This window comes from Neoarius graeffei, chromosome 21 (assembly GCF_027579695.1).
Source record: "Neoarius graeffei isolate fNeoGra1 chromosome 21, fNeoGra1.pri, whole genome shotgun sequence".
Taxonomy (NCBI): domain Eukaryota; kingdom Metazoa; phylum Chordata; class Actinopteri; order Siluriformes; family Ariidae; genus Neoarius; species Neoarius graeffei.
Window position 1 is genome coordinate 30,428,870 of NC_083589.1, and position 21,823 is coordinate 30,450,692.

At 41.1% G+C, this 21,823-nt stretch overlaps 1 protein-coding gene across 1 annotated transcript in view; it reads left to right on the forward strand.

Annotated features, from left to right (window-relative positions):
• Positions 1-21,823, forward strand: part of fgd6 (FYVE, RhoGEF and PH domain containing 6) — a 164,907-nt gene that overhangs the window by 68,936 nt on the left and 74,148 nt on the right. The window contains exons 4-6 of the mRNA XM_060902955.1: positions 6,132-6,199; positions 9,696-9,726; positions 15,391-15,542. Of these exons, the coding sequence (XP_060758938.1) occupies positions 6,132-6,199; positions 9,696-9,726; positions 15,391-15,542 (251 nt within the window). The remainder of the gene's footprint in view (positions 1-6,131; positions 6,200-9,695; positions 9,727-15,390; positions 15,543-21,823) is intronic.

The following is a 21,823-nucleotide window of genomic DNA, read 5'->3' on the forward strand; positions in this document are numbered from 1 at the left end:
AACCCCAAATCAGAAAAAGTCGGGACGGTATGTTGAAATTAAAATTAAAACTTTTAAAATCGATGATTTGTAAAGAATCTTTGACTCGAAACAATAGAACAGCACGTTATTTGATGTTTTACCTTATGGATTTAAATTTTTTTTTTTTTTTCAAAATAAACTTTTCAATTCTGATTCTTGCAACACATTTCAAAAACGTCGGGACATTTACCACTTTATAATGCTCCCATTCCTTCTCACATCACTTAAAAGATGTTTAGGGACTGAAGACACCATGTGATGAAGCTTACCATGTGATGGGTGTTATTTATTTTGTCCCATTCTTCCTGCAAACAGATCTTATGGTGATGATACACGGGGCAACTTTTTGGGCAATGTTGCCGAGCAATGTTGCTGGGCAATTGCGTTTTGACTCTTTTCTATGGGCAATTCCATGTAAATGTCAACCTCACCATGCAAAAATAAAGCAACATGTAATACATCAAAACCACTCCCAGAGATATCACCTAGGCCTGTATTTTACAGATGTGAATAAGTTGAACCAATTTGTAACCAACCTAATATGTCACTGTCAGTCTTTCTTTCTTATAATGTAAACCCCAAGCTAAAATCAACTTTGATCATGTACAATTCTATATTATTGCCACAAGCCACAGAAATGTATGCTAAAATCCACAAAACAGCAAAACAATAGCCATCCTAAATATTATTTAAGAACTTTGATAGTTTTAGCTGATATTTAGAGAGTTTTTCAAAGGGTTATGGTGGTTAAATTGCTGATTTTCTAAACATATGCCATGTCTATTTCAGACGCGTCACATCCATAACGGAATTTCGTCACATCCATAACACTGACTTTTCCTTCCGAAACTCTGCATGAAGTACAAAATATTTTAAACAAAGATTTTTTTAATATTCACCTTGGACCCCTCTATCAAACGGATATCTCCATTTCGACATTAGGTTTACGATTTCACAGAGTTTGATAAAAATGTACAGTCACCCAAGAAAAGTGATACTTTTTCTGTCACATCCATAACGTATCTTTTATTGGCATTTTCTGGCATGCCCGAGATGTACTATGGGAATTGTTCTTGTTCTATCACTTCTCCAGTATGGTACAGCCTTAAAATATGCAACACCTGTTTAAATACTGGGAGACAATAAAACATGCACTGGGTCATTTGTTGCCATTTTGAGTTCAAGTGTCACGTCCATAACGCTGGAATTGCTCCTATTGAGATTGGGCAACATTGTTTCTTTCTGAATGGTTTTGATAATCTCTGGCAACTTTTTGAGATAAGCCAATCAGAACGCGAGTATCGAGTCATGTGACCTCCGGTGAGGTTCGGATCAGAAATTTCAAACAAATATGGCGGCCGCTCAGTGTCAGTGGAGTGAAGAGATGGAGAGACTCGTCATCTGTTTTTACGCCGGTAAGTTGTTATTTTAATATTCTATATGGAGGAATTTACCTCACCAAAGCTCTAAAAAACAACAGACAGCTTGATTAAATGGTCACAGCAATCGATTTTTTTTAGCTAACTGTAAACTGCCGTTGCTAACTGTTGTTGCCCATTGTTAGTTGCCCTGAAAAGTTGCCCTGTGTCTCACCTAGTTGCCCGTTGCCAGCAACATTGCTCGGCAACATTGCCCAAAAAGTTGCCCCGTGTATCATCACCATTAAGGTGTAAAACAGTACGGGGTCGTCGTTGTTATAGTTTTCATTTCAAAATTCTCCACACATTCTCTGTTGGGGACAGAAGGGACAGGCGGCCTCTTCTTTCACAGCCATGCTGTTGTAATGTGTGCAGAATGTGGTTTTGTTGAAATCTCCCTGGAAAAGATGTCGTCTTGAAGGCAGGAGATGATGCTCCAAAATATCTCAATGTACTTTTCTGCATTAATTTAATGCTCCATCACAGAAGTGTGAGTTAGCTTTGCTAAGGGCACTGATACAACCCCATACCGTGACGGACCCTGGCTTTTGGACTTGTTCCTGGTAACAGTCTGGATGGTCCATTTCGTCTTTGGTCCGGAGCACACGGCGTCCATTTCTGACAAAGACCTGGAATGCCGATTTGTCTGACTACAATACATGATTCCACTGAGTGATGGTCCATCCCAGATGCCTCCGAGCCCAGAGAAGTCGACGGCGCTTCTGGACGCGGTTAACATAAGGCTTCCTTTTTGCACAGTAAAATTGTAACTGGTATTTGTTGATGTACAGTAACTCTGTGTTGTAGCGTTTGACCAAGGTTTGCCAAAGTAATCCCAAGCCCACGTGGTTATATCAGCTATAGATGAATGACGGTTCTTGATGCAGTGCCGTCTGAGGGATCAGAGATCACGGGTGTTCAGATTAGGCTTGAGCCCTTGCCCTCTAAATTCCTAATATCGAAATTCCTCCAGATTCCTTGAATTGTTTAACGATATGATCAGTGGCGGCTGGTAGTCTTTCAAACAGGGGAGGCTGGTCGGTTACGATATTTCCAGATTTTAAAAGAAAAAACACATCAATTTTGCCCATACTCTTGCCTCTGATCTGGCTGATTGTTGGCAGGGTCACAAACTGTGAAATAACAGGTTCTTTTGGCCCATTAGCCTACTGTCCAACATACATGATGGTGGTGTTGGGGGGGGGTATATTTTAACATTTTATATTTTAAAATTGTGGCATGTTGTTTAAAAATTGATCATTATTGAAAGCAGCTCTTTGTCAGGAACCTCAGCAGTAACAGCAGAGTGTTCTGGAATAGGCACAAGCACTGACCTTGGGGAGCCAAACATAGAGCTGGGTGCCACACATTTCATTCAATGACACTTTCCCTAGATTTTACTTATTTTGACTGAGAAATGTTTTATTGACAATTTTGATAACCCTTCACTTTTAATCCAGGTCTGTAGTGTGAAATGTTCTCGGCTGTGTTTTTGTTTAAAAATGTTTTCCAAATTGTAGCTGAGTTTAATTCATATCCAGAGAAATATATATTCCAATATAATATACTCAGCATAAACATTTTAAATAGATTCTATATTTTTGGTCCATCCATGACATATTACTAAAGTAGCCTATTTACTGTTGTTGATGTGGGTCACTTGCTGTTAGCCAATTCACTTTCTCGTACCAGGAGAGCTGAAAGGAACGAGTATTATTCCCTACCTTTTTCACCAAGTCAATTTGAGGCGTTGGTCTACCCTGCTCTTTAACTTTAATTTTTTCCTCGAAAGGAAGACTGGCAAATGGCTTCGCCAAAATTAAATCAGCAATGCTTGGCATCCGTGCGCAGCTTTCTTGCTAGCTGACTAGCCCCCTCAAGTTCAAGTTCAGTCACTCAAATAAATAACATTTCTGGAACTAAGATAGCAAACTTGACAACACTATATTTACACTTTATTTACAATGAAAATATATACAAACTAAAAAAGCTGGTAGAAACCGTATGTAATGAATGAAATCGAAATGTAAGCTGATCTCTTACAATACACCACAGCACTTGCGAATATGCATGGGACTGAACTGAAATTCACCGCTGCCTGTCTATATTTGAAACGAGCTGTCAATCAAAGAAAATATCCGGCCACTTTCACCAATCGCCAGTCTCCTCGCGGAAACTGCCATGTCCCTCCCACTGTGAGGCTCGGACTCCGTGGGGCGGGCGTTTTCGCAGTATTTGTCCAATAACCGTCTTGCATTTTGATATTGAAAGCGCATAGCTCCCAAATGCCATTGAAGTCCACTGAGGCTGGGCTGCATCGCGCTGTCACGAGGGGGGAAAACTCACGCACACATTAGGTGAACTGGGGAAAGTTATAAGGGAATGATTTCGCACTGTAGTTGGGTTGAGCACATATATTTCTATGATTCTGGATCTGAAATAGCAATGTTATAAGGTCGGCTATAACATAAGCCTAGCGCAATTCATCCTACATGATGTTCGTCATTTTTAGAGGAGGCTGAGCCTCCCTCGTTGTCTTAGAGCAATCGCCCGTGGATATGATGCACCACAGAGGGTGAAATATTCAAATCCCTTCCCATCTTTCTTTGAGGAACATTTGCGTTTAAACATTTCAATAATTTTTTCACACGTATTGACAAACTGGAGAACCCTCGGCCCATCTTTGCTCCTCAAAGACTCGGTCTTTCCTGGATACTGATTTTATCCCAAATCATGATTACAATCACTTGTTAACATCACCCGTTTCAAATCACATCATTATGTAATTGCTTTATCTCATTACCAGCCCGAAATTTCCCCGTCCCAACTTTTTTTGGAATGTGTTACAGGCCTGAAACACAGGAATGGATGTATGTTAAAGTGCATATCACGGGTAAATTCAGGAGCGAGATCAGTGTAATTCTCCTATTTTATATTAAACTTTGGTCAAATATCTGTAACATTTTGTGCAATGTTTTTACCTTGCACAATACCAGAAAAATTCAGTTGAACTTGAGCCATTTGAGGCGAATTGGTCCGCCTCTGAAAAAACTTGGCATTTGGATTTCCCGGCAAACACTGATTTTCGTGACGTCGCGTGCGGGACGCCTCCCTCTGAATCCTACGCCAGCGCTGGTTTGTTTATGAGAAAACGACCTGGTGGTTTTCTGCAAATTTCTTCAACGTTATGGCGTAATTATTAAAATGGTTAACAGATGTATCGTAGGAGGGTGTAGCAACACCAATCTTGATGGGATTCGTACTCATCGTTTCCCAAAAGACCGGACAATGAGAGAGAAATGGGAGCGCTTGGTCTACACAGGCTGTGCACTGAAACCGTGCAAAGCTCGCGCAGCCTGCTGGCGCTTCCGCAGGTGACGTCACGAATCCGGCTCCAGACTCCCTTGGGATTTTTCCCCAGACGTGTTTTGTTATTTTATTTTTTTCTGCTGTAGACAGATGGCCTTGTGCAAAATTACCCTTCTGGATGAGTGTGTAAAGGGACATTCTTTCATATAAAAAAAACACGAAATTGGTCCAGAATATGCACTTTAATGAGTGAAATGAAGTTGACCAATGAAACATGAAATATCATGAGTCCATACTGTCTGCAATGAAATAAAAGTCAGATTAAATTTAGAAATCACTGGGTTTTTTTTCTCTTTTTTTTTCCCTAACATTTTCCATACGTCCCAGCTTTGTCGATTTGGGGTTGTGTTCCTCTGACAATGAAGTCTTGCTCTGTATAATCTTCAAGGAGTTTTAGAGAATTTAATGAATGCATGTCGGGGGGGAGTGAGGTTGAGGTTATTAAAACTGGCCCAGCATTCCCAGAAATGTAACTTTTTTTTTACAAATCACAACTACCAGCCCAAAGCTGTTATTTAAGCTCCGTGTGATTTTTTTTTTAAAATAGCCTCATAGTGGAGAATCCTGCTTATTATGGATGGGTGCTGCCACTAATTTTCTTTTTGGATACAAACCCGACGAAGTAATCGTCAGGCTGGGACTCCAATTCTGATGCTTTTACAAGTGTGTGTGTGTGTGTGTGTGTGTGTGTGTGTGTGTGTGTGTGTATATATATATATATATATATATATATATATATATATATATATATATATTTTTTTTTTTTTTTTTTTTTTTTTAAAACAGACAAACAAAAAAAACAAATCTAGAAATCATGAAATCTGTTATGTTACAGATTTTTGCTTCTGGATCTTGAAAGTCTTAAAAATATGATAAAAAAAATGTATTTATTTATTTTAACATGACCAGATCCTGAACACTAACCACGGGGGTATTTTATTTCAAAAACACCAAGAACTTTAGCATGTCTACTGTTTTGAACAAACCTCCTTCCATTGTACTCTCTCTTCTCTAGTGAAAACACACACACACACACACACACAGAGTGAGAAACAGGAGGTCTACTCCGTCAAACTCAACTTATGTTGAGACATGCCCTGGATCCAAATAAAGACCTCAAACCCTCCCCAAAACTACACACACACACACACAAGTGTGAGGGTAAAGTCAGGGAGTCTGCACTGATATGAAGCTGTGTGTTTTCACTTACCTGAGATGGTTGGATGCAATGAGAGTGTAAGTGTTACAGTAATATGATTCTGTAGTTGTGTATAACCACTGTGATTTTGATGTGTGTGTGTGTGTGTGTGTGTGTGTCATTAGGAGGTCGAGAAAGCAAAAAGGAATAAAGTGGTTCACATTGCCATGGAGATCATGAGTTCAGAGAAAGTGTGAGTAAAACCATAGTATTTGTTTACTTTTAAGGTGTGTGTGTGTGTGTGTGTGTGTGTGTGTGTGTGTGTGTGTGTGTGTGTGAGCGAGCGAGCGAGCGAGCGCATAAGCACAACAGTAATAAGTAGCTGATGGTTTCACATCATTTGCCACTTAATCCAAGTGCCGTCGATCAGCCGAGAGACGTCTGAGGCCCTGTCCACACGGCAACGGATTCAGGTGAATCTGATAAAATTGTTTATCGTTTCGGCCTGGCGTCCACACGGCACCGGCGTTTTGGGTGCCCCAAAACGAAATCTTTTGAGAACGGGTTCCAGAGTGAAAAAAATCTGGCAACGGCGCTGTTGCGAAGTCGTCTGGATGAGTAGAACGGATTTGTTTACGATGACATTACAACCACATGACTAGAAGAAGGGGTTTATGCGCATGCGTCCTACTTCTTCTATTGTTCTGGTGTCTCCGATGGGACCGTCTTAGGCCAAGTTTACATTAGACCGTATCTGTCTCGTTTTCTTCGCGGATGCACTGTCCATTTACATTGAAACGCCGGGAAACGGGAATCCGCCAGGGTCCACGTATTCAATCCAGATCGTGTCAGCTCCGGTGCTGTGTAAACATTGAGAATACGCGGATACGCTGTGCTGAGCTCTAGCTGGCGTCGTCATTGGACAACGTCACTGTGACATCCACCTTCCTGATTCGCTGGCGTTGGTCATGTGACGCGACTGCTGAAAAACGGCGCGGACTTCCACCTTGTATCACCTTTCATTAAAGAGTATAAAAGTATGAAAATACTGCAAATACTGATGCAAATACTGCCCATTGTGTAGTTATGATTGTCTTTAGGCTTGCCATCCTTCCACTTGCAAGTGGTAAGTGATATGCGCTGGGATCACACACACAGCGGCTCAGTCCCGAATCACTGCTAGTGTGCTTCACTCGCGCGCTCTGTGAGCTGCGCAGGGCCGGAGTGCGCACCCTCCAGAGGGCACTCGCTGTTCAGGGTGGAGTGATTTGGAGCGCAGGATGCCTGCGGCGCCGAGCGTATCTGTGTATTGGTGTTGCTGTGTGCACGCAAATCGTGTATTGGTGTTGCTGTGTGCACACTAATCGTTTTAAAAACGTTAATCTGATGATCCGCTGATACGGTCTAATGTAAACCCCACCTTACAGCGCATGTAGAGGTGTGGCATGTGTATTGCATCGTTTTCAGCAAGCGTTGCGTTGCCATATGTGCCTGATATTTTACTGATCCGTTGCCCATGTGGACGCGATTTTTTTTTTTTTTTTACCCGCTTAAAAAAAATCTCGTTGCTGTTGTCGTGTGGATGTAGCCTGAGATTAGTTTTGTGCTGGAGCTGCAGTGCTAATAAAGACAAGTATGTGCAATGGAAATCTGTCACACATTTATTTGACTAAAACCTCACCAAGACAGTGCGGTTTAGTTATAGAGTGGATTAGAACATGTTTTGTATGGATTTAGTTTGTATTATATGGACACGAGTGTTTTACTGAGAAACGCACCACTCATTTTTCATACAAGTTCCATGGAGAACCAAAACTGTGACACAAATCTCTATTTTTTTTCACGGTCCAGTTTCCATCAAATCCTGCTCTCTGATTGGCTGGCGAGCGGGTCCGTATCCTACGATATGGACCCCGGATACGGACCTCTGGCGACTCGCTCGTTCACAACAACAAACAACATCGTAGCAATTTTTTTCAACATTTATTTTCGCATTTCTCAGGAGAATAGCATTAATTTTACAGCATGGATAGCGATAACGACAGTGTTCACAGTGAAAGCGAGTTTTACTACCCTGAGGAAGAAGAAATAAAATAAAACATTTCAGGAGAAAGCTAAAAACCTGTAACTTGTTAACGCCGAGCAAAAACATGGCTGAATCCTGAATGACTCCTATTTGTATAAATAGGGGGCTACATAGGCGGCAAAATGTAGTTTTTTTTCCTGCCATGGAAGTGCACTTGTATACCGAGGAGGAAGCCATTTGCATTACAGCCATGAATGAGGATTCAAAATGGCGGCTCGGCTCGGTTTTCCCTTTCGGGCGCTCTCGTTTTCTGTTAGAATTTGGTAAAGAAAAAATAAATATATTATTTACCAGCTTAAGGTCGGTCCGTATGGTGAAATACCGTGACCTCGGCCTCGAATACTGACCTCGGCCCAGAGCTGGGAGGTCCGTATGGTGAAATACCGTGACCGAGGTCTTGAAAGTACTGAGCGAGGCCCTCTGTGCCGAGGTCAGTATTCAAGGCCGAGGTCATGGTATTTCACCATACGGACCGACCTTAAGCTGGTAAATAATATATTTATTTTTTCTTTACCAAATTCTAACAGAAAACGAGAGCGCCCGAAAGGAAAAACCATGTTTAGTACAAACCTGCTACAAGCTCGTTTTCGGCTTTCTCCTGAAATGTTTTCTTTTATTTCTTCTTCCTCAGGGTAGTAAAACTCGCTTTCGCTGTGAACACTGTCGTTATCGCTATCCATGCTGTAAAATTAATGCCATTATACTGAGAAACGCGAAAAGAAACGTTGACAAAAAATTGTGACCATGTTTGTTGTTGTGAAGGAACAAGTCACCAAAGGTCCATAACTGGGGTCCAGATCATAGGATTCCGGACCGCTCGTGAGCCAATCAGAGCGCACAATTTGATGGAAACCGGGCTGCTGAAAAAATATTTAACAGTTATTCCACGAAATCGAGTCGTACATGAGCTGATGGCTATAAGCCGAGTACGACGAGATTAAGGTGAATAACTGTTTTATTCGATCCGCATTCACTGGATTCAGAGAATTTTTATTTTTCGCAAATTCAATCAATAAAAACTTTATCCAAAATGTCCGACAAAATTTCCGCTTAGAATGTAAACAACCCGGCTAAATGTCCGGAGCAATTTGTGGAAAATGTGATAATTCTTGGGAAAATATATATATATATATATATATATATATATATATATATATATATATATATATATATATATATATAGTGTGTGTATATGTATGTACTTGCCATTAAATACTTTCATTTCATATTTTGTTGCCTTTTTTTATTTTTTTGTATTTTTTGGGGTTTTGTTTCCAAGTCGAGTTTTTATCTCGTCCTCGGTTGGTTCAGCAGCACGTTCCGCCATTTTGTTTTTCTCTACTCACGGTATATGAGCTGATATCCTCGGAGTAAAGTAGCCAATCAGAGCGCGCGGTTGCTCATATCCAGTGACTGTGGATAGAATAATCACCTCGTAGCTCTTACCAGAACTCAAATCTCAGACACCAAGTGGTTTCACTGAAACTGACTATATTCGGGATACTTTTTTAAGAAATCTGAAATAAATCCAGCCCTTTGTATTTGTAATGTGAATGTCTTGTGATCCAAAAATCCAGTGTGTTCAGTATTACAGGCTGATATTTTTCCATCTTGTCCATTCTTTGTTAATATTATACTACGCATGCTTTTATATCTGTTACAGATTCGTGGACGTTCTGAAGTTGCTGCACATTGTAAGTAAATAATAATAATAATAATTCCTAAGCATTTGAAAACTTAAATTGTCATCTGGACCACGGGGTGGGGCTGGGGGGACCAGATCAGACAAACGTTTGCATAAGTAATTAATATACCCTTGCTTGGGATTGATGATCTTTTTTTTCCTGTTGAATCACAGGAAGTTCTGAAGCACAGTATAAACACTGACGCACACCTGTGGCTTTATTTCAGCCCGTGCTTGTAATGTGTGTGTGGAGGAGTGTATTAGGGTAAAACATGATCAGAGTCAATTCAAGGAGGGGGGGGAACCCAGAATGAAAGGGCGCATGTAGTGTAGCAAGAAAACAGCAACAAAAATAGACAGGGAAGGAAAAGAAGGCAAGACGTGGCGAGACAAAGGAGGGAGAGACGGAGAGATTTTTAGGAAAGAGGTCACACCCACCCCCTCTGGTGCCCACGCAGTTGGCCATGATCCCTAACAGCTGCTTTTAAGAAGGTCATGTGTGTGTGAGAGAGGGAGTAAGCAAGAGATTATCTTCATACCAGAACTCCCCTGCTCCTTTCCTGTGCAAACTGATCCAGTCAAACTGAGCGCCTTTTTCCACTTCCATGAAGTACTGAAACTTTTGGCACCAGAAAACTGGAACTGTGCTTTCAGAAACTGGCTACCAGTCAAGCTTTGTGTTTAAGACTGGAGATGGAGGTGGCGCTCACGCTACTGATCACCGCTGATTGGTTGGACGTACTGTACATACAGCGCACATGCTCAGACAGTCGAAACGGGCCAGGTTCCAACACAACAATACACAATATTTCTCGACGAAGGGCGTTTCCAAAGAGTAATCGAAAGGATCAACCACGACACAAACCACCCAGAACTTAAACGAACAGCGAGATTGGCAAGACTTCGTATGGTGTGAATGTTTGTTTGCCTAAGCAGATGTAGAGTGGCAGGAGGGTGCCCTCTGCTGGTCTGGAGGCGAATAATCCCTGCATGGTACCCCTCGCTGGAGGACTGTAAGTCCAGGGGGTGGAGTCGAACCTTCTAGTTTATTTAACAATTATTCGCTGAAGGTGAAGTGAATAATCAAGATGAAGTCGAGGTTATTATTCACTGTTATTCTATGGCACGAGCTACTTCTGGTCAAATCGTGCGCTCTGATTGGTTCCCCGGCAGGCAGAATTTTCCCGTAATGCCCGTGGGCGATTACGGACTTTGTTTCCAAGGCGCCAGCTTTCAACGTTGCAAAAAAGCAAACAAAACGACACACGATTAATTGGAAATCAAAAACGGCCAAAAGACAAACAAGACTCGGCGAGTTATTCAAAGAACGAGTAATGAAGAGCATTCAGAAACCGCAAACAGAAATTCAGTTTTGAAACCGCTAGCCGTTTGTTCTGCACACGTAACTCAACTACGTGACAAATATGACGTGACTGAAAGCAGCATCACGCCTCGTTATAATGGCCGTCTATTTTTATATTAGAAACTAAAAACAATATAATAAACTCCTTATTAACCTCGCTTGCTTGGTCTGATAGACTACGTTCAGACTGCACCCTGAAACGACCCATATCCAATTTTTTTGCCATATGCGACCTGTATCCGATTTGTTATTGACAATCTGAACGACACAGATCCGATTTTTTTCACATGCGACCCAGGCCGCTTGGATATGTGGTCCTAATTCCGATGCATATCCGTTATTTTCACATGCGACTGCAGTCTGACCGGACAGGTCGCATTCATGCGACCTACACGTCATCAACAAGAGACAAACGTCACTATTCTGCGTTGGCTAATCCCGCCTCTTTGGTGGAAACTTGAAGAGTGCGCTTTTTTTTGTTTACGTATTACGTAGATGTGCTTATTACGTGTCAATTTGCGCATGCGGGACACTTTTTTGGGTCGTTTTCCGTTCATATTGGAGATCGCATACAAGTCTCATATAATTGGTAATGTGAACGGCCTAACAAAAAAATCGGATTTCACAACAAATCGGATATGGGTCGCTTCAGGTTGCAGTCTGAACGTAGTGATATTTTCCCGTGAAGACCCAGCAAGCAAGGTTAATAAGGAGTTAATATTCACTGAACCTGAAGCAGGTAATTGTTTTAGTATAAATACACAGGTTATTATTATTATTAATTTATTTATTTTTTATTTAAAAAATCATTTATTTCAGACTTCAAAAGCAATATATAGAGCAAATGTAGTGCAGACTCGTGTCACTTATCTATGCCGTGTCACATAAAAGACTTTGTTTAGAAATCGATGAAATAAATCACAATTCCACCTTCCCTTTGAATAGTTTTCGACCAAACTTCATATCATCTTTAGTGCTTTTAGGAACAGCGTTTTCTTTCATCATCTGTAATTATATCCCCGCTCTGAAGGGGGGAAACTCTGTCCATTCAGACATATCTCCGTTCGTCCGAAGCACCCTTTTTCTCAGCAACCACAAATCATAGCCACTTGATATTTGGTACCGAGCTTCAGCTTGGGGTTCTATACCATTTGTACCGTTTTCAGGTCTGTCGCACATCGACTTCCTGTTTACCGACTTGATGTATTTATTAGGACTGTAACAATATGCAAATCGAAATCGCGATATGCAGAGCCACGATCCGTGTCGCGATACAAGAAGGCAGAATCGCGGTACACCCTTTCAAACTTTTCCTCAGCCCAAAAACAGAGGCGCTTCCAAACTTCAATTTATGAATACTTTACTTTTTATTTAAATTACATTTTAAACTTACTTAAATTACTTTTTTTTTTTATATCTATTAGTAAGTCGTTTTTTCGCCGACCTGCGACAGTCTTCTGCGAGTCACGCAACGTCCACACTCGCCACTGGCAGAGCATTCATTTCTTTTAAGCGGTCGCCATTCTGGTTGCGACGCGGGGAGCGAATCTGTAAACAAGCAGCTCATTGGCTGGCTAGGTGTGCCACAAGCCAATCACAATCACTTGACCGGAAAGGCATGCAGTGTTGCCAGATTGGGCGGGTTTAGATGCTTTTTGGCTGCTTTTGAACATATTTTGGGGTGGAAAACGTTAGCAATATCTGGCAACACTGAAGGCATGTCTGCTTGGGCGGAAGCCTTCTGCGGCAGTTACATTTTGACACGCGAGCAATGTTTCACCATAAAAATTCCGTAATTTCCATCTGTTTTCCGCGATCACAGAAAATCATTGGCCCTATGAGAGTGAGACAGTGAGAGAGCCACCCCCCCAAAAAAAACTTAACGGATTTACACGATTTGGAAAAATGACTTTTTCAGAACCGAAAAAACCAGAGCTTCCGGCTCAACAGTATTATTTTGAGAAATAAAACAATCTTTGGATATACATTTGTTCTTTTTTGCATACATATTACTCATTCTCTGCAGTGGTCTGAATTCTCATCTCATCTCATTATCTCTAGCCGCTTTATCCTTCTACAGGGTCGCAGGCAAGCTGGAGCCTATCCCAGCTGACTACGGGCGAAAGGCGGGGTACACCCTGGACAAGTTGCCAGGTCATCACAGGGCTGACACATAGACACAGACAACCATTCACACTCACATTCACACCTACGGTCAATTTAGAGTCACCAGTTAACCTAACCTGCATGTCTTTGGACTGTGGGGGAAACCGGAGCACCCGGAGGAAACCCACGCAGACACGGGGAGAACATGCAAACTCCACACAGAAAGGCCCTCGCCGGCCCCAGGGCTCGAACCCAGGACCTTCTTGCTGTGAGGCGACAGCACTAACCACTACACCACCGTGCCGCCCGTGGTCTGAATTATTTGTTATTAAATAGTTAATCTAAGTAAGTAAATGTTAATAAGTCAAATTTACTACTTTAAAATTAAAAAAAAATCGTGGGCGTATCGAATCGTGGGTCAAAAATCGCGATACGAATCGAATCGTGAGTTGGGTGTATCGTTATAGCCCTAGTATTTATGAAACCTACAGTATAGCGTGGATTTACAAAATTTGCATAACACTTTTTTTTTTTTCTCAGCAACAACAAATCACAACTGCTTGATATTTGGTACCGAGCTTCAGCTTGTGGTTCTATACCATGTGTACCGTTTTCAGGTCTGTCGCACATCGACTTCCTGTTTACCGACCGAATGCATTTACGAAACATAGAGAGTGAATTTACAGAATTTTCATAACATTTTTCTCAGCAACTACAAATCACAACTGCTTGATATTTGGTACCGAGCTTCAGCTTGGGGTTCTATAGCATGTATACCATTTTCAGGTCTGTCGCACATCAACTTCCTGTTTACCGACTTAATGTATTTACAAAACACAGAGAGTGAATTTACAAAATTTTCATAACATTTTTCTCAGCAACTACAAATCACAACTGCTTGATATTTGGTACCGAGCTTCAGCTTGGGGTTCTATAGCATGTATACCGTTTTCAGGTCTGTCGCACATCGACTTCCTGTTTACCGACTGAATGTATTTACGAAACATAGAGTGAATTTACAAAATTTTCGTAACACTTTTCTGAGCAACTACAAATCACAACTGCTTGATATTTGGTACCGAGCTTCAGCTTGGGGTTCTATACCGTGTATACCGTTTTCAGGTTTGTCGCACATCGACTTCCTGTTTACCGACCGAATGCGTTTACGAAACAGAGTGAATTTACAAAATTTTTATAAAATTTTTCTCAGCAACTACAAATCACAACTGCTTGATATTTGGTACCGAGCTTCAGCTTGGGTTTCTATACTGTTTGTACCGTTTTCAGGTCTGTCGCACATCAACTTCCTGTTTACCGACTGAATGTGTTTTATGAAACATATAGGGTGGATTTTGACGCTATTTCAAGAAGCTAAATGACAGTTTACCAGGATGCTATTTGAAATCCCTGCGGAGAGACACGGCTCTTTACTTACTTGTTTCAGGGTTCATTATTTCTTGAAGTCAACATTCATAATAAGTGTCCTATTCCTTCGATTGCTCGCATTCTGATATAAGCGGGGGGGGGATACGTAAGTGAGCTCACAGTTGATCTTGTTCTTCCTCACTTACGGTGACGAAGCGATCGGCCACCATTTTGCCGAGTCACTCGAGGTGATTATTGAAAAATGGTCTGAATTTCTCGACCAATCAGCCCACAAGATTTTCTGCGTGTTGATACAAAAGTGTATTATTCACTTATTCATCTTCAAGCATTTTACTCAGCAACGACAACGGAACTAAAGCGAGGTGTCGTGAGAAAGAAGAATGAGGAGAGTTGAAGGAACTCCCCTTAAACTGTCTGATCAGCATTAATCTCACATGAGCACGTGAGATTTAAAAATAGAGCTGCTTTAATGGTAAGAACTACATTTCCACTTGTCACTTGGTGGAAAATGAACTCGAAGCCAAAGTTGTGTCTTTGTGCTGCTGTTGTTTTTGAATGTGCAGTGGAAAAACACCCTCGGAGTCAAAACTTATGGTGTGTGTTTGGGTGGTGTGACTGTCTGAGCTGCTGGATTGACTTTGACTGACTGCAGTTGTTTTTTTAAAAAATATGTATCTGAGACGGGACTACTCCTCTTTACTAAAGCATATCAACACTTTAGTGTTTATCCATGTTCTCATGTCCAGATCTGCCGTGTTGGACTGTTGATTGATGCTGGACGGTGAAGCACTCGTCTACAGCCTTTTGTTTTCTTGACAGGACTTCCGGGATGCGGTTGCCAAAGCGAGCCGTGCCAGTGGGAAGCCTGTGGTGGAGGAGCGGGTGCTGAATCAGATCCTGTACTACCTGCCTCAGCTCTACGAGCTCAACAAGGATCTGCTGAGAGAGCTGGAGGACAGAGTCGCACACTGGTACACACTCTCTCACTCATATACACACACACACACTTGGTTCCAGTACACGTTTTGGGAACAGCTAGGCATATTACATGACCATATAACCAGAATGACCGAACCTTTCATCGTGCTGTTTGCACAAGATTATATTCCCTGCGTCTCTGCAGAGTTGATGTCGACGCTCAGCGTTTGTGGGCTTTTATTTTTTAAGTTGTTAAAATTTCTCAGCTTGATGAATGACGACGGTTGGTTTTATTGCCGATTTTATTGTACTGACTCGAAGGTAATCGTGGCTGCATGAAGTGAGAGCCTTTTGTCCCTGTTCAAGGGCGTCCTTTAAGAAACGAAACCTAATTCGATGAATATTATCATGGATTAAAGTTTTCCGTCGTGTGATGGATTTCCGTCAACTGAACTCTCCCAAGGCCAAATGTGAGGTCGGTGCTGATCCGAGGAGAATTAAAATGACGGGTGGTTGGGTAGAGATTGGGTTATTATAACACTGATGTGTTGCAACACCATCAACTATCAGCAGGGTTTATTTCACTTTCTTTTGTTTTTGAGCCATGCTTTGTGTCGTTCATTTCCTATGTTTGATCATGTTTAAAGTGCCATTCCACCATTGGATGTATTCTTTGGCATAAAATACAATATATTTTATGACAACATGACTAGACAGAGAAATCTTTTAGCTTCAAAATGATATATCAAACATAATTTTTTGACAACGACAAGTATATTAATTTTGCGACCAAAGTCACCTACCCTTTTAATTTCCGCGCGGTAGTGAAACGTGATGTCATCAGCAGGTTCCCCTTCTTGTGTACCACGTGTCGGTCTATTTTTAGACCAGGAAACCCCCAAAGTGAGAGAGTCATTTCTCCTCGTATATGGGGGCCAAAAAAATTGCGAAAAATTGAGTTAATCTTTCAGTTAGCTAGATTTATTGGTATTAGCTAGATTTATTGGTATTATTTTTATCGCGTTCTATCCGCCATTGCTGATATGTGCCACGTCACGTGGTACACAAGAAGGGGAACCTGCCGATGACATCACGCGCGGAAATTAAAAGGGTACGTGACTTTGGTCGCAAAATTAATATACTTGTCGTTGTCAAAAAATTATGTTTGATATATCATTTTGAAGCTAAAAGATTTCTCTATCTAGTGATACCATTTATATATGTTGTCAAAATATATTGTATTTTATGCCAAAGAATACATCCAATGGTGGAATGGCACTTTAAATGTTCGCTGTCTACGGTGCGGCATTAAAAAAACATGCGCTGTCAAAATTGGCAAAATCCATTCCCATGTGCTTGGCGTGCTTGTGTCTGACCATTTCTGTTTTGTATTAAATTAAATCTTACCAAAATGACTTAGTTCAAACCTGGACATATAGAAATAGAGCATGTAAAAAAAAAAAAACGAAAAAATAAACCCCGGAAAGCCCGCTCCTCTGCTTCAGCCAGACTTGAAGACCCGACGGTGCAGTGCTTGCAGACTGTCAGAAGTAATCAGACCTAAATTTATAGCTAACAAATCAGCAGACGCCCCAACAATTATTATTTTCGTTAGGCCAATGTGTAAGGTATGTTAGAGCCGTGCCTTATAGCCTACGTTATATCACAATTTAAAGGACGTTTGAGGAGCTGGAGGCTGCGAGCGCAATGATGTTCCGACATGCGCTAAACTTTATTCCCTGAAAATCATACACCAGCGTTCAATGCCCCAAACAGTCAAAATGTCTAGAAGACTACGGTTAAATAATAATCATAGCCTACTAAGTTAAATTACGTCAAAACATCTGTTTCTGGCCGATGAAATGATGGAGGAAAATGAGAACGAACGCAAAGTAGATAGCAGCCAACTTCACGCGATCTTTTAGGGAACTTAACACTCGTGTTGGCCACAATATTTCTCTTAATAAAATCTTGAATTGTTTTTGAAGTCGTATTCAACACACAGTAAGGTCAAATTATAATTATAATTTTAATTTAAGCGAATATCCAAACTTTTTTCTATATTGACGTCGAGCATAGAGGAGCATGTCATTCTGCTTTCGGTTTCGGCAGCATGGATGCGCTTTACATGAAAGAAGGCGCTGATGTGTCTGCCATCGAAAAAGGTGTAAAAAACAAGTGGAGGTGGGCTTGGCTGTACGAAATGGGTGAACACGGAAAGCCATTTAGTTCATGGTGCAAAAAACTAAACGTTCCAGGCGCTTGCATTTGTGTGGTTTGCCACAAAAAATAATATACGGAAGCAATGGAAAGAAAGTGCAATAAATTGAATATATTAATCCATTAATTAATTGATAATAAAGTTATCAGTTCTAAGTTAACCATTTTCAGAATTTCATCGAAATCCACCCATAAACCCCCCGTAGAATTTCAGTCAAATAATTTTTTTTTGCTTTAATCCATGTATTATTTGACTGACTGATCCAGTTTAGTAATTGGACTGAATTTGAGTCGGCCTAGATCAAGCGCTCAGCATAAATGAGTGCACCCCCTTTGAAAACTAACATTTTAAACAATATCTCAATGAACACAAACAATTTCCAAAATGTTGACAAGACAAAGTTTAATATAACATCTGTTTAACTTATAACGTGAAAGTAAGGTTAATAATATAACTTCGATTACACATTTTTCAGTTTTACTCAAATTAGGGTGGTGCAAAAATGAGTACGCCCCACAACAAAAACTACTACATCTAGTACTTTGTATGGCCTCCATGATTTTTAATGACAGCACCAAGTCTTCTAGGCATGGAATGAACAAGCTGGCGACATTTTGCAACATCAATCTTTTTCCATTCTTCAACAATGACCTCTTTTAGTGACTGGATGCTGGCTGGAGAGTGATGCTCAACTTGTCTCTTCAGAATTCCCCAAAGAAAATAATTTCTTTCCACCACAAAGGTGAAGGCTACAAGAAGATCAGCAAAGCTTTACTTATCAGTCAGAATACTGTAGCAAAGGTGGTACAAAAATTTAAGAAAGATGGAACTGCAACCATCTCACAGAGACGTCCAGGTCGTCCACGGAAGTTAACACCTCGACAGGAGCGTCTTCTGATGAGAAGGGTTGAAGAAAATCGGCATGCAAGTTCACTGCAGTTATCTAAAGAAGTAGAAAGCCAAACTGGGGTGACTATTTCCCGTGACACAATACGGCGTATGCTGCAGAGGAATGGCATGCATGAATGCAGTCCACGAAAGAAGCCTGTCCTAAAGCCCAGGCACAAAAAAGCCCGCCTAGAGTTTGCCAGAGCCCATGCTGACAAAGATGAAGACTACTGGGACTCTATACTCTGGAGTGACGAGACCAAGATAAATGTTTTTGGAACTGATGGCTTCAAAACTGTATGGCATCGCAAAGGTGAGGAATACAAAGAAAAATGCGTGGTGCCTCCAGTGAAACATGGTGGTGGCAGTGTCCTTATGTGGGGCTGCATGATGTCGGGGAGCTGCATTTCATTGATGGCATCATGAATTCACAGATGTATTGCTCTATACTGAAAGAGAAGATGCTACCATCACTCCATGCTCTTGGTCGTTGTGCACTTTTCCAACATGACTAAACACACATCTAAGGCCACTGTTGGATTTCTGAAGAAGAACAGGGTGAAAGTGATTCAGTGGCCAAGTATGTCTCCTGATCTGAACCCAATCGAACACCTATGGGGAATTCTGAAGAGACAAGTTGAGCATCACTCTCCATCCAGCATCCAGTCACTAAAAGAGGTCATTGTTGAAGAATGGAAAAAGATTGATGTTGCAAAATGTCGCCAACTTGTTCATTCCATGCCTAGAAGACTCGGTGCTGTCATTAAAAATCATGGAGGCCATACAAAGTACTAGATGTAGTAGTTTTTGTTGTGGGGTGTACTCATTTTTGCACCACCCTAATTTGAGTAAAACTGAAAAATGTGTAATCTAAGTTTATATTATTAACCTTACTTTCACGTTATAAGTTAAACAGATGTTATATTAAACTTTGTCTTTCAACATTTTGGAAATGGTTTGTGTTCATTGAGATATTGTTTAAAATGTTACTTTTCAAAGGGGGTGCACTCATTTACGCTCAGCACTGTATTTAGTAAGAATATTCGTGCTTCAGAAATTTCTCAACAAAAATAAGGAGCTTTGCTCTTCTTGTAACACCGTGCTGTGAAACAATGAGAAAATATCATGGACATTAATGCTAGGTATGCGATTTTAAAAAGAACTTGATGTTTCTGTGTACATTTTCTTTCGATGACTAAGTTATGCCACTTTGAATGTTGAAAAATCAGGCTAATTTTGGTCAATTGTTCTAAATTTAAAAAAAAAAAAAGTGTGACCTCTTTCCGAGAGAGAGACGTGATAACTTGTAAATCTTTTAACATGGCGCAAGAAAATAAAAAGGATGTACCAGGTAATTTAAACTCCATGAAAATGATGCCAACTAATTTCTTAAAGCTAGACCGCCTTTCAGATTTTTCAAGCGTAGGTCATAAAAAGACTTTTCCCCGACACCCGATTATTTTTGTTTAGTGGACCGAAGCCTACCGAATTCGAATCACAGACTTCCAGTTTTATTAGTTTTTTTTTTATTGAACAATTATGAATTTAAGGCCATGTGGCCCTAAATTCGCCGCTATTTTTTCCTGCTTCACCATGACGCAATACAAGATGATACATCATGCATCACATCACGTGGTAGGCTTTCTCCGTTGGCGCAAGGCATTGTGGGATACAAATTTGAAACAGGAGAGAAAAATGGCGGACGTGAGCGTGCGAATGAAACGTGAAAGACCGACTACAGTAACGGAAAGAAAGTGAGAAGAAAAGACGTTATGTTCTATACGAAGGAAAGGAAACACAGGAAATATCAAACTAATAAATATCGGCGCTCAGCGAGCACCTCGGTGTGATCAGCTGTTCATTTAGCGACAGAATGATAGAACTGTCAGTGGACGGTCAAAGGTGAACCTGCGCATGCGCGCACACACACACACGGACTTCCTCTGTCTGCTTGACTGCACGAAGCGAGCGATTTCATGCACATTATTTGCTTTAATCTCTTCAAATTAAATCACTTCCCAGCCACGGAATGGACTGTTTTTTTAGATATTGTAGAAATAAACATCTCACAATGACCAAATTTCAGAGAGAACTAAATTTCACCGACTTTTTTTTTTTGAAATCGAAAGGCCGTCTAGCTTTAAGCACGAATCGAGGAGTTAATTAAAACGAATTAACTATTAATTAGAAATTCATCACGAACCAAAAAAAGGATGTAATGTCCATAATAAGCCTAGGTCCCAACCGGACGTATGATTTTTTTGGCCGTGCGATTTTTGGCGTTTCCTACTGTAAATCGCTGTGGTTTTTTTGTTCGTGGAGAAAGACGCACGTTGACCGTAAGTTTGTCTTGCAACCTGAAAAAAACGTAAGCGCCCGTAGAGTTTGTTTGACATGACAAAGAACCTTTGCGGCCGGTCTACGGCTCGAAAATCAGCACATCACACGCGCCCTCCGTGCGTTTCTTGCGTTTTTTGCACGTAGACCGGCCGTAGGAGCACGTACGGCCGGTTGTGACCGAGGCTATGGACCCTTTTCACGTGACGTCACGACAAACGCGGCCGCCATTTTGGACATGTACTACCAGTAGTTTACCACAGCCAGCATTGAGGAACGGCAGCAAAGAAAGTGTTTATTTTCAGCAAGACTTCCATCATGCCACTATATTGTTGTGCACCTGGATGTAGTAACCATCAACAAACAAGGCAAGGGTTATCATTTTATCGGATCCCGACGGAGAAGATGGATAGCAGCCATTAACAGATTGGTAGCCCTCGGCATACCAGCGCTTGTGTAGTGACCACTTTGTTGGAGGTAAGACGAATAAAATTAGCCAGAAAAGGCATTACATTGCTGTTAACATTCTGTGGCGGCGAGTGTGTAACCAAATAGGTTAAAATAACCCATTGTAACCTCTTTGTTCTTCTGTAGTAGCTATTGTTGACTAGCTAATGTCAACAACATCATAGCTGGTATGTTACTGTAGCAATGTTCAGTCATTTGGATGACTGTTAAAACCTTTCAGTCTCAAGTTTTTCCTTTACTGTATTTACTAGTTTACTGTAATTATGATCCGGCAGCTATTTACACCGGATCCAGTGTAAATAGCTGCCGGAGCCAATGTCCGAGGTTCCGGAGCACGCTCCGGCTTGCTCTCCCTCAAATTAAGCAGCGCGCTCCGGCTTGCTCTCCCTCAAATTAAGCAGCGCGCTCCGGCTTGCTCCC